Raw genomic sequence first — 12,779 nt, 5'->3', positions numbered from 1 at the left:
TCCCCCCACGCCTCCAGAAAGCCCTGGCCCCCGGCAGCCCCCCGCGCCCCACCGGGGAAGCCGCCGCCGCCGCCTTTCCCTCCTCTCTCCTCATCTTCAACGGTTACCTCAAGTTCATGCAGCACCTCAGGGGTTCAGCCCTCGATGCCAACAGACGACTATTCGGAGGAGTCTGACACGGATCTTAGCCAAAAGTCAGATGGACCGGCGAGCCCGGCGGAGGGGCCCCGGGACCCCGGCTGCCCTAAGGACAGTGGTCTAGCTAGCGTAGGAATGGACACCTTCAGATTGTAAGCTTTGAAGATGAACAATGAAAATGAATTTAAATAAAAAAGTTAATAACAAACCAATTTCAAAAATAGACTAACTGCAATTCCAAAGCTTCTAACCAAAAAAAGAAAAAAGAAAAAAGGAAAAGCGTGGGTTGTTTTCCCATATAACGATGCCGGTGGGTTTTACATTTCTTTTTTCCTTTCCTTTTAATAAAATAAAACTTAAAAAAGAAAAAAAAAAAATCTGTTACATTTGTCCTTTTGAAGGTACTGTTGGTCTGGGAGATGAGAGCCCGTGCTGCCTCCTTACTGTCTTCGGAGCTTGAGCCCCTTGTATATTGCCCCTTTTCAATACGCCCCACGTCGATAGCACAGCAGAGGCCGGCATGCACTGTATGGGAAAGCAGCCCACCTTGTTACAGTTTTAAATTTCTTGCTATCTTAGCATTCAGATACCAATGGCTTGCTAAAAGAAAAAAGAAATGTAATGTCTTTTTATTCTCAGGTCAATCGCTCACACTTTGTTCTGTTTTCAGAATCATTGTTTTATATATATATATATAATTTCTTTCGTTTGTTTTGGGGTTTTTTGTTTTGTTTCGTTTTCGTTTCAGAAAAGGATTTTTTTTTTTTTTGTTAATTTAAAATGGGCAGAAAGTATTCAAGAGAAAAAAACAATGTGAACTGCTTTAGCTTTTCGGGGATTTTAAGGGTAGCTTTTCTGCTGAAGCCAATTTCAAGGGGAAAAGTTAAGCACTCCCACTTTTCAGAAAAATAAAAAAAAACCCACACAAAGAGTGTTGAGGACTCGGAGCTTAAAAAAATAAGTTTTAAAACAACTGACTTTCTGTATTTATGATAGATATGACCATTTTTGGTGTTGAGTAGATTGTTGCATTGGAAATGAACTGAAGCAGTATGGTAGATTTAAAAGAAAAAACCCTTTTGTGTACATTTAGCTTTTGTATGGTCCAGCTGACGGCTTCTCATTTGATGTTGTCTTGTTCATTCCTAGCCAGATAGATTGCAATCCATTGACTCGCCTAAGCTTTTCTCCCCTTTGTACCTTTACTCCCCATTCCCCCATCCTGTAATCTTCCACTTATGGTCGCTACCTTCATTTCTTAGAGGGTGGTTGCATAATTATTTTATAAAAACTAAAGAAAGAAGTTCAAAGGGTTTTGAGGGGTCAGTAGGATCCCTTGCAGAATATTTTTTGTTGGGGGTTTGAAACTTTTTAAGGCGTATACATACGATTTACCTATGTCTGTTACCCTTGTGCACTTATCTCTCTCTTATTTTCCATTTTTCCATTCTTTTTTTTTTTTCTTCCCCACTTCTTTTCCTCATTTTGTAAATGCTTCAAAGACTCTGTTCCTAAACTATAAGCATTTGTTTCTGTTTGTGTAATTAGGCTGCACTCTGTTCCTTCTTTTAAAAAAAAGGTTTTGTTACTTTTTTTTTTTCTCTAAAGAAAATTCATGCTTTAAATAAAATCCAAAGACATACCCTTTCACCACTGGTGCAGAATGAGCAAAAAGGATTCTTTTTACTTGAGAATTTGTTTCTGGTTTAAACAAACAAGTCTAAGTTTAAATAAAGAATAAAAAAAAGTACCCAGGTTGTTATCTGTGCTTCTTCTGCAAGCAGAGAGACAACTCTTAGTGAAAACCCAGCGCACCAAAAGGCAGGTTTCTCTTTCCAAATTCTCCCGTGCCGGCAGCCGGAGCGGTGCACCCGGGGCGGCAGTGCCCGGTGCTGGCGGGATCCCGGCCTGCTCCGCACCCCACTCCTGGGAGCACCCAGGCACCCCCACCCATCCCACGGCCCGGACTTTGAAAGGAAAACTTTGTGCTGCTAAAATGTAGATTTGGAGACAAATAGATGCTTGCTGTTTCACTTCCGTAGCCAAATGTCAACAGAAACAATCTCCTTTCTCCCCGTTTCCTCTGCCCTGAAAGTGCGAGAGCCTTCTCCCCGACATCTTCATCCTCCTGCTTCAAAAGGGAACTTCGAAGACTGTGAAGGCAGGTTCCTCCTGCCGCCTCCGGGCTTCTCCTCCCCGTGCTGAAGCCGCTCGTCGACTCCGTCAGAGACTGGAGCATCCGAGAGACGAACGTGGGGTTCATTTTCTAGCGGGACGCTTCTGTTTTTATGGATTTTTGGTTTTAGTTCGATGAAAGACTAGGTCCTGAACTGTTGTACATATTTCTAACTAGGCTAATGCACAGTGCAAATTCCTTTTTTTAATTGCTTTTTAAGTAGACAATACTAAAGAGAGTACCACCTAATATTCCTACCAGTACCCAGCTGTAGCATAAGGTCTCAAAAATGGAAACAAGTATACAAAAAGCAGTTGCTGTTTTAACAAACTGTTTTCTTTTAACAAAAGTTCTTGTATTTCTCCCCGTGTTTGAGATGAACATTTTTTAAATTCTAAAGTTGTACAGTTTTTGTTTTCCATTATTTTATCTTGTTTGTAATTCTATGAAATATATATATATATTTTTTGCCATTTAACTGTTGTATGTTACTATGTCTGTATCATATAGAAGGGGTTTTTTTGTTTGTTTTGGTTTGATTCTCTATGTGATACAAGTTAACAATTTAACACTAGCTTTATCTGTCAGATTCTGCAAGGTCTCTTTTGGAAATCCTTTTGGTTTTTGTCATTTTGTTTCAGTTTTTTAATTATATTGCTTGGTCATAGTGCAATTTCTCTCTCCTTCTTCCCCCTCTTCCTTCCCACCCACTAAAAGGTTTTATAAATTCATTTCCTTGTATTTTTTCTAAATGTTTCTAGAGACTTTCAGTGCGAGGTTGTGTCCTCCCCTTGCAGCCCGGCTGCCCCGGGGCTGGCACTGGGACCCCCAGGGACCCCCAGCTCGTGCCCCGAGCCCACACGTGGCCTTTCTAGTGTGGGTCAGAGCAGGGCTGGGCACAAGGAAAAGATTTTAAACTTAGCATTGAGCAGGTTTCTGTTTTATTTTTAATAAAAAGCTTTTTTAAGTGGTGAAGATGGCCAAAGTTTCATACAATTGAGAATAAAGAGAGGCATCAGGTGTGTGTTGTGGCTGCCCAGGCCAGTGGGGGAGGTGAGGGAGGCACTGACACACGCAGCACACGCGCTGTTCGTGGAAATATATTTTGCTTTAAAAAAGAATAAAAAAATTTAAACTTTTAAATAGAAGCAGAAATTGGGTTGGTTGGTTGGTTGGTTGGTTGGTCAGTCGGTTGGTTGGTTTGTTGGCGCTGATACTGCCCACTGTGAAACACAAAGCTTTGCCTATTTTTTTTGTTTTTATTTTGGGGGGCGAGTTTGGGTAGAACAGAAAGCATAAATGAGGGATATGAACAGCCTTTGCAATGTACAAAAAAATAGAGCAAGTGAAACCAAAAATGATGTTCTTGGTGTTTTTCTATAATGTAGTCTTGTTAGCTTTTTTTTGTTACTGTAACAATGCTGATCTCTAACTGTACCAAAATACATGGAGACTAACAGAAACAGAAACCACATGGAACTTTCAAAACTTTGAAAGATTTGTCACAAAAGACTTTGTTGTCATAGTTGAGTTGACTGTAGATGGTAATTGAATATACTCCTTTGGAAATATTTCATCACGTATGTTTCCTGCTCATTGTGATACATTAAAAAAAAAAAAAAAATGAGCAAAAGCTCCTGTCTCCGATGTCCCCCGTGCGGTGCAGGGTCTGTCTCGGGGTGGGTGTGACACGCGTGTCCCTGTCCCTCCCCACACAGCCGGGTGCCCGTGGCGCCGAGAGCACCAGTGCCCAGGCTGGGGGTGAAGTGCAAAGTGGAAGCAATGAGGCAAACAATTCGTGTTACGACTTTGGGATGCCTTGTGTATGGAAAAGACATGACGAGAACATCTAATTTTACTAAATGATTGTGTAAGAATTCTGGGCACACTGCTGTCATTGATGGCTGCAGGGAAAGCATGATGCCTTTATGGGCTGAGCTCATCTTGGAACCTGTAAACTAGAAGTGAACCAAAATCACCATCTGTTTTCTTCTTCCAATCCAAGAGGAGACAAAGGTAAGCAAGGTAAGTGGCTGACTTGCTGCTCTTCCCTTTGCTTGCAGCCCCTCTTTCTCCAGGGCAGAGCTTGAGCAGGGAGGAAAATGTTATGAACTGCTGAATTTTAAGTACACAATTCTCTTGCCCAGAAACTGCCCCTTGAAGCAAAATGCTTGAAATTCATTGGTAAGGACTACATCCAAAAGAGAGCCCCAAGGGCTACTATTAATTTCTAATTTAATACTGCAACAATAAATAATTTAAAAAATAAAAAACCCCATTCCAATGTCATAGGTGGGATGAGCAGGGTTAGTATGGGTGTCCTTCCTTTGCCCCCCCCAGCAGCAGAGGCCAGAGCTCTGCACCATTGTCCAGCTGAAGCAGAGGTGAGGGGAAGGAAATGTTGCCACTAACAAGGGTATGGGTGTGTTCTTTAACTGATCAGGTGAGCACCTTCACTTGCAAGCCAGTAAGTTGAATAATCAGGCTGCTGATGCACCATCATGAGAAGAAAAAGTAAATAAATAACCATCAACTCTTGTGCTGATCTGGGCTCCAAAACCACGTGAGTTATGAAGTGGGTGGGTGCTCAGTGGCTCTTGGTGCTCCAGGGTGACCAGGCAGCAGGCACTGCCCCCGGGCACACCCGGGAAGGAGGAGGTGCTGCTGCTCCGGGCCTGGCACGGCCAGCACAGCACCCCAGCTCCACGGCCCCTCCTGTTCCAGCCTCAGGCACTGCTCTTCAAACTGCAGCCTGGGCAGGCAGGGGTCTGGGTTTCCTCTTGACTCGTGGGGTTTTTTTAATGGGGGGGAAATAAAATCCATTCTGTGTTTTCTACAGGCAGAGGGGGCTGTGGCAGGAACAGGGTGGCCAGTGCAGCCCTTCCACCCCTGTTTGTGCCACGTTAGTGACTCCATGTTGTTCACAGACCTGCACTTCATTATGTAATGTTGCTATTTGTTCCTGGGTTGAATTCCAGTTTAAAACAGCTACGCTTGAGAAAGCACCTCTAGTGCTCGGAAAGGTGTGAATGGCTTCTAGTTGCTGCACAAGCTGCAAACTAAAAACCTCTGTGAGAGCCTGTGTGTCCAGGGCAGCAGCAGGAACCGTGCCGTGCTCTGACAGAAGGGAAAAGGGTTTTCCATGCTGGGATTCTGGTAAGAGACCGAGAGTGACTTGATAACCTTTTGTTGCCATCAGCTAACAGAAGACACTGAGCTCTTCCCAGTACACTCTTACAGGCCACAAAATACGTATTTGTAAGAACAGCAGCGTTCAGGTGTCCACTAGAGACAGTGGCTGTGCCAATGCTTTGGAGCAGCATTCCCAGCTGGAAGGTGCCTCTGCCCTCCAGCATTGTCCCTGTGTCTCCTGCCATTGGCACGGTGGAAGTGGGGCCTCAGCAGCCCCAAGGAGGTGTCCTGGGCTGTCCCCATGTCACAGCCCAGCATGCAGTGCCACAGGATACCCAGCGTGTGCTGACATCAAAGGAGGGAACACCACTGACCAGCTTTTCCACAGGGATTCTTCCTGGGTGTGCAGCAGAGGTAAGCCCAGCACACAAGCCCTCCCAGCAGGCCAGTATGGGGCTCGTGGGGTGCTGGATGTGGGAGCTGGGAGCCAGAGCAAGCCATGTCCCATCCAACGGGCAGGACCCAGAGTGCTCAGAGACACGGGCAGGGGATGAGATGTCTGTGGAAAACACTCCCTGCCATGGCCACCGTTGCTGCAGGTGACTTGCTGCAGCACAGGGCATGTCCAGGCCATGGGGCAGCTGGTCCTGCAGCCCCCCTGGTCACAGCAGCCCCGGGGCAGCTCGGGCCGGGCACAGAGCTCCCCTCCTGAGAGCAGCAGCTGCAGCCACGTCACTTCTGCAGCCAGGTCACTGCTCAGCTGAGCAGGGTCCCAGGTTAACATCTCTGCTAAATGACATCTGAAGCCTGCTAAGGGAGCCCATGTCCCTAATGCAGACTGATGCGCTGGGAAACTGCCACGGGGCCCGGGCTGTGCCAGCATCGGTGAAGGGTTAACTCCATCAGCGCTTAAACTGCAAATGTGGAGCCCATTCTCGCCTCCAAGCTCGTTAACAATGTACACCTGATGATCTAAAGCACTAGAGAGTCATTTTAATTAACGCTGTGCCAGAGGGGATGTGGTGAAGACACTGATTTCACTCCGATGACTTTCTATTTTGGTGCCCAGCAGGGCGGGAGCCCCAGCCCGGGGGTGCCCTGACCCCCGGCAGCGCGGGGCGGCTCCTCAGCCCGGCCGGCCCCCGCCAGGCGCTGGTGGCACCACAGACACAGCAGAGGGGCCTGGGGGCCCTTCCTGGGCCGGGGGCTCCCGGGGCTGCCCCGTGTCCCACCGCCCGAGGAAGGCACCGGCAGCGCCGTGATGGAGGAGCCTTCAGCCGCGCCCCAGGGGAGGTGCCGGGTGGCAGCACCATCTTAATTAATGTTTTAATACCCTAGGCATCTTCTGTGCCGTATAATTCATATTGATTCAGCTGTGAGCATGTTCAGTTAAAAAGACTCTCTTTCCTAAGCAAACTTTCAATTATATTGAATTGTCACAGCAAAAAGGGGCCTTTTCTCAGCATGGGGGAGGGGATTCTCTGCCGAATGGCCCGTCGCGGTACCTGCAGCCCGTCCCGGTACCTGCTGCCCGTCCCGGTACCTGCTGCCCGCCCCGGTGCCTCCCGCCCGCCCGGGCCAGTGGAGCCAACCCCAGCCGTGCTGCCAGTGCCACTGTCCCCTGTCCCTTGTCGCCTTGCTGCGGTGGCAGGGAGCTGGGCAGGGACTGGAGGTGGGCTGGAGCTTGCGTGGGCTGAGGTCACAGCCTTGGGGATCACTGGGGTTTTCTGAACTGGTTTGATCTCTGTGTCCCACTTTGCAGGCCCCTGCAGGGGGGTTCCCAGTTGCTCTCCCACCCCCACAGGTTTACAGGAGCTGCCCTCGTGTCTCCAGAGGGGGTGGTCTCAGCAGGTCACTGGTGGGCAGACCCTGAGCCGGGCACACCAGGGCTGGAGGGAGGTTAAAGCCGAATCGGAATGGACAGAAGATTATTAGCAGGGCAGAGACAAGGAGAAGCTCCCCCCCTTCTTTCCGTAATCAGGTTAATGTGTGCATGGAATGCTGAGCGCCTTGGCAAAGCAGGGCCTTTTCTTTTTAAAGCAGAAATTCAGTTTCCATTATGTGAAGCTGTTTTCCCTCCTGCTCCAGCAGCGCCTTTGATCATCGCACACAGCGGGGGACACGGGATGGGACTGGCCCCGGGTGTCCCCTGGCCCTGCTGTGCCCCCTGAGTGCCAGCGGGAGGGTCCCCCTGAGGCTCGTGGCAAGGGAGGGCCTGGGGGCGGATTCCCGCCCCCCCAAAAGGGGACACCCCTGGCCCCCAGCAGGGACACAGACCTTAGCTAGAGGCAAAGGTCCGTGCATTGTTTCCCACAGCCCCCGTGGCACAGAAAGGCCCCTGGCACAAACCCTGCAGCCCCGGGGTCCGGCAGCCTCCCCCCCCATGGCCCCCCATGGCCCCCCATGGCCTGTGGGGCAGCGCAGGAGGGGCTGGTGACACCGGGACAGGCGTTCGCTGTCAGGAAGGGAAGGACACCTGTGTGTTCTGGAAGGACAAAGCGTGTCTGTGAGCAGAGCCGGGCGTGTCGCCTCCCCACGTGTGACACGGCGGCAGCAGCTTTGTCACCAGCCCGGCCGGTGCCACAGCCCCGCAGCCCTGCCTGCAGGGGACACGAAGGCTGCTGCCCACACAGGCTGCCCTTCTACTGCGGAGGCTTTAGTGAAGATTTCCGTCCATTTTGGCTCTTTTAAATAATGAGGCAAAGATAAAACCTCTGTGTTTTCGTGACTCCCCACTTCCACAGCCCGCTGAACAACAACACAAAGCGCTTCTCCTGCTGCCCCTTTGCTCCCTGGCCCTGCCTCTTTCTCCCATGGAGTTCAAATTAAAGAAAGGCGAAAATTGAAGCTGTTGTGCGCAAGGCGATTGCAACATGCATATTTGATTTTTATGATGGATCTAAATTGCTGAATAAGGCCGTGGAACAAAGGGAGACTGCGGCTTCCTGCCCATCACAGCCAGGCAGCCACTGCAGAACAAAAGCGCCAGCCATTAGGGGCTCAGCAGGGAGACACATTATATAAATGACTTTGTTTCTCTGCCCCTTCCCCCCCACGGGGTCCTTTGGACCGGGCTGGGGGCTCCTGATTTGCACCTCCCGGGGAGAGCGCGGGCCTGGCCCAGCCACGGGGAACAAAGAGGGGCCGGGCCGTGTCCCCAGCCCTGCTGCCCGGCCAGAGGTCCCTGGGGGCTGGTGCTGCTGCTGGCCAGTCCCTGGGTGCCGGTGATGGCCAGTGGCCCTGGGCACACAGTGGCAACCGGGGCCGCAGGGACTGTGGCCTCCACGGTCCCCAGGCTCACTCGGGATGCAGGGTGGCCGTGCAGGTTTCACCCGTCTGGGACCTCCACTCTGATCCCTTTGTGTCCAGTGGAACGTGGTCTTTGGGGAGGCTCAAGACAGAAGATCTGCGGCTCCTCAGTCCGCAGTGGAAGGGCAGGGCAAGGGCAGGACCTGGTCAGGATCAGACGGGGTCAGGGAAGGGGCTCCCGGCTGGTTCCCTGAAGCCGCCGCAGAGGAGCTGGATCTCCAGGCAGGGCCACCAGGGCTCTCCACAGACATGGTGTCTCTGCACAGGTGGGCACTGTGCCCCGTGGGGCCTGACGCTTTGGTGGCCTGGGGATGACCCTCTGCGATGTGCCCGGGTGATGGGCACGGTCAAGAGACACCCGTGTCCCTGCCACAGCCCCCGCTGCCCGCAGAGCTGCAGGGTCCGGGGGTGCCCGGGGAGGATTCTGTCTGCCATGCCCACCCACCTGTGAAACACCTCCCACCTGAGCCAGGTGGACCCGCAGGGCTGCTGCAAACGGCTCCCTGAGCTCCAGAGGGGAGCTGGGCTGGGCTGTGCCCGGGGCTGGGGCAGCAGCTCAGTCCTGCTGCTGAAGTGCTCAAAAGCTGCTGCTGCCAGTGAGGCACGAAAGCAGCCAGGCTGAAAACAGGCTTTCCCTCTCTAATGCAGCCCCCAGGTCCTCTGCCCATCACCTCCCCATCTAGGCTGCACCCGGGAGTTGTGTGCTCCAGGAAGTGTCCTAATGGATTTCCCCCCCGGAGCCTGGTCCGGGGAGCAGGGAGGCAGCAGCTCAGCCACGCTGCTGCTGGGGCACAAGGAGCCCCCACAAACCTGCCCCAGGCCCTGCTCCCTGCAGCCCAGCCTGGCTGGGGGCTCCGGCCTCAGCGCTGATGGGAGAGCCCTGGGAAGCCCGGCAGCAGCCAAGCAAAACGCAGGTCTGGCTGAGGAGGAAATGGGAATGTCACTGCCCAAAGACAGGCCAAAGAGGTGCAGCCGCAGGGAACTCTGCTTACAGCTTGGGAGAGATCTGGGAGCAGCCCAGGGGGTGAGTTTAGCTCTTAAAGTTTGATTTCCATGACCTTTTCAGCTGCTGTCTGCAGCTCCCCCAGTGCCACTCCCAGCACTGGGTCAGGCTGTGCTTTCCCTGCTAAGGAGCTAAACTGAGATGCTGTGTGTAAGAAATAGGAAGTGACAAGATATGACCAAAGCATTGGAAATCAATCCAAACTAAATGTGCTTCTTAACTATAAGTGAACAGTTGAAAACAATCCTCTTTTATAGCCATGGAGATAAATACTCTGTTTTTATTAGGAAAAAATTGCTTTGGACTGAATAAAGTCATTTGATTAACAAGTCAAAGCAGATGGTTTATTGATGTTTCAGAAAGGAGTTTACAAGGTCTAGTGAAAAAAGAGCCCCAGCTCTGAATTAACAAATTACCCTGGTATATGGGACATTGACAGTTCACTGCTAATAGATTTATGGGCTACTGCTGGGTGTTTCGTCCCCATTTGGTTTATTATGATAAAATATTGGGGCAGAGGTAACCTATAGCCTCGTTGCAATATACTGTATCGACCCCTGACCCTGAGAACCTGACAGCAAACCTATATATTAGATTCTTAATTTGTCTTAATCTAGCAGGATCAGCTTCCGTGCTGTAATTATTTTCCAAAGGCGATTGTGAGTGTGTGAATGTGTGAGTGTGAGAGATGCAGGTGAAGGTGGATCACTTCATCTATTGCACTGGACATGCAGTTTAACTGGTGAAGACCTAAGAGACCACAAGAGGAATGATGCAAGAGCATCAGTGTCCCGGGAAGCAGGACATGACATTGAGAAATAAAAAAATTCCCAGGTGCTGTAAATTGCTCTCATAAAAAAAATTACCATAAGGCCCCAGCAGCATCTGGACATGCAGAAACAGAGTTGCTCCTTTCCCTCAAAGCTGTCCCAATGGCTCTGCCCCCTCCATGCCCAAAGCTCCCTGGGGCAGCCAAAGCAGGCAGCTTGGAACCCACAGGGGCTGAGTCTTCGTGTCCAGTATTCCAGGATACCCCGCAGGAAGTTCTGGTCTGTGCAAGCAGCAGCACAAGAGCTACGGGCACAGGTATGTGCGTGGCCATGGGCAGTACCCGGGGTGACCACCCTGCTGCAAACACAGCCCCAGGACTCAGGGCAGAGCCAGGCTGGCTGCGGGGCAGGGAGGGCTTGTGCTGTGCCCAAGCCTGAGTGACAATGAGCCCCAGGAACTGGTTCAGGCTTCACACTCCCTCGGCCCAGAGGAACACACGAAGCCCCCAGTGGTGCTGAGCCTTGCCAGCCAAAACACGGTCTCCAAACTCCCCCCATTTGCTGAAGCAATTAGCTCTGAGGACCTGACAAGCAGCCTTCCCTTCCTCCTCTTCCCCTGCTGCTCTGCGCGGGGCACCCGGCTCTGCCTCCGCTGCTTCCCGGGCACCCGGGGATGCTGCCGCTCGGGGCCTGCTGGTTCTGTGCCCAAAGTGGGGCTCCCTCAGCACCAGAGACCCCACAGGGGGACCCCGCAGGGCAGGGCTGGCCCTGAGAAGCCCTGGCAGGGGAGAACCAGGGAACTGCTCCGGAGCCGGTTCCTTCCCCCCCAGCCCTGCTGGGCAGCGTCCCCGGCACCCGATGGTGACACGGTGATGGATGGGGGACAAGTGCAGCTTTTATTGCTTCTACCACACATGCTTTTTCTCCCTTTTTTTAAAGGGACTGTCAGACCTCTGGATACAGGAATTCATATGATTTGTTCTGCAGCCATTTCTCCTTTCTCTCATGTAATAGGATCTGCAGAAATAAAGAGCTGAAAGTAATTTAGTGTCTTCTTTACCTCTCGCTTCCTATGAGTTCACCAGGTACCCTCTAGATGAACTAATCCTACTCTAAAATATTCTTTCTAGGCTTTATTTATCTAATTTATTAACTGTCTGCAGCTTTATTTACCAGGTTCTGGATTAACTCTGAGTGCTTCATTGCTGTCTTTCATTCTGTTTATCTTTTCTTTGCAAAAGAGGGGCTCAAACATATACAAACTGTCCTGAGGTTTAGCAGATATTCCAGGGAATCACAGGGCTGTGTCTCATCTTCTCTGATAATTAGTTAGTGTCTCACACCTCGTAGAAATCACAGCAAACTTTCTCCTACATTCCACTGCTCCCCAGGAAGCCGAAGGAAAATGGAAAAATCAGTTGAATAGTTGGTATTACAGCTTTAAATCTCCCCCCAAAAGCAGGTGTGCTGGAGGGGCTGGGATTGCTCTGATCTACACCAGCTGAGGCTGACCCAAGCACCCACTCAAGCACCCACCCAAGCTCATGGCCAGACCTGATATAATCACTGGCCCTGGGTGGGGTTGGAGGTTCTCAGGCTGGCTCAGGGTGGAAGAGCTGCAGGACAAGCCAGCTGGGGAGGGGGAGCAGCGTTTTGTCAGCTCTCCAGAAGGTGCCTGTAGTGTTCCAGGGGTGCTTTTTGGTGGTTGGGAAAACTGAGAGTTCAGCTGAGGACAAACAGGGAAGTGGCTAGAAGAAGAAAATGGTGTGGAGTCCTTCAAAGTGAAAATGAGCTGGTTCAGTGCAGGCAGCGTGGCAAGGGGGGGCTGTGAGTGAGGGGGAGTGAAGGGGGCTGGAGCAGTGGTCTCCTGCGTGATTCACTGAGCTTGGGAGGTCCCGAGGTGCCCTCCCTATGTCTGGGTGGGCCCTGCAGCCCTGCCCTGGCTCAGGGGGTGCCCGGCTGCAACCAGAGGGCTTCCCCTCTGAGCTCCCACTGCCTGGGGCTGTAGCTCCCACCAGTTCCCTCTGCCTTGCCATGTGTCCCAGCGGGGGACAGAGAGGGGCCTCTCCGGGGCTGGCACCCCATGCAATGCACCCGGAGCCTCACCCAGGAGAGGGCCCTGACAGCGCCAGGCTGGGACGCAGCCACAGCTGGGAACACTTGCCATGCCTTGGTACAAAGTACTAGTGGGTTGTCAGAAACAAAGCGCTTTTGTTAAGAAATGTTGGTTTGTTTTACCTTTTTTTTTTTT

General features: G+C 51.4%; 1 protein-coding gene across 1 annotated transcript in view; it reads left to right on the top strand.

The window, feature by feature from the left end:
- The window catches only part of ZFHX3 (zinc finger homeobox 3), a 101,696-nt gene extending 101,350 nt beyond the window's left edge, over positions 1–346 (top strand). Inside the window, 1 exon segment of the mRNA XM_009993658.1 lies at positions 5–346. Within this exon segment, the coding sequence (XP_009991960.1) occupies positions 5–294 (290 nt within the window). The 3' untranslated portion in view covers positions 295–346.
- Positions 347–12,779: the final 12,433 nt, after the last annotated feature.

The sequence above is a fragment of the Chaetura pelagica genome, unplaced genomic scaffold, assembly GCF_000747805.2.
Source record: "Chaetura pelagica isolate M959 unplaced genomic scaffold, ChaPel_1.0 scaffold703, whole genome shotgun sequence".
NCBI lineage: Eukaryota > Metazoa > Chordata > Aves > Apodiformes > Apodidae > Chaetura > Chaetura pelagica.
Note: the sequence above shows the minus strand (reverse complement) of the source record. Positions and strands in the feature narration are given on the sequence as shown.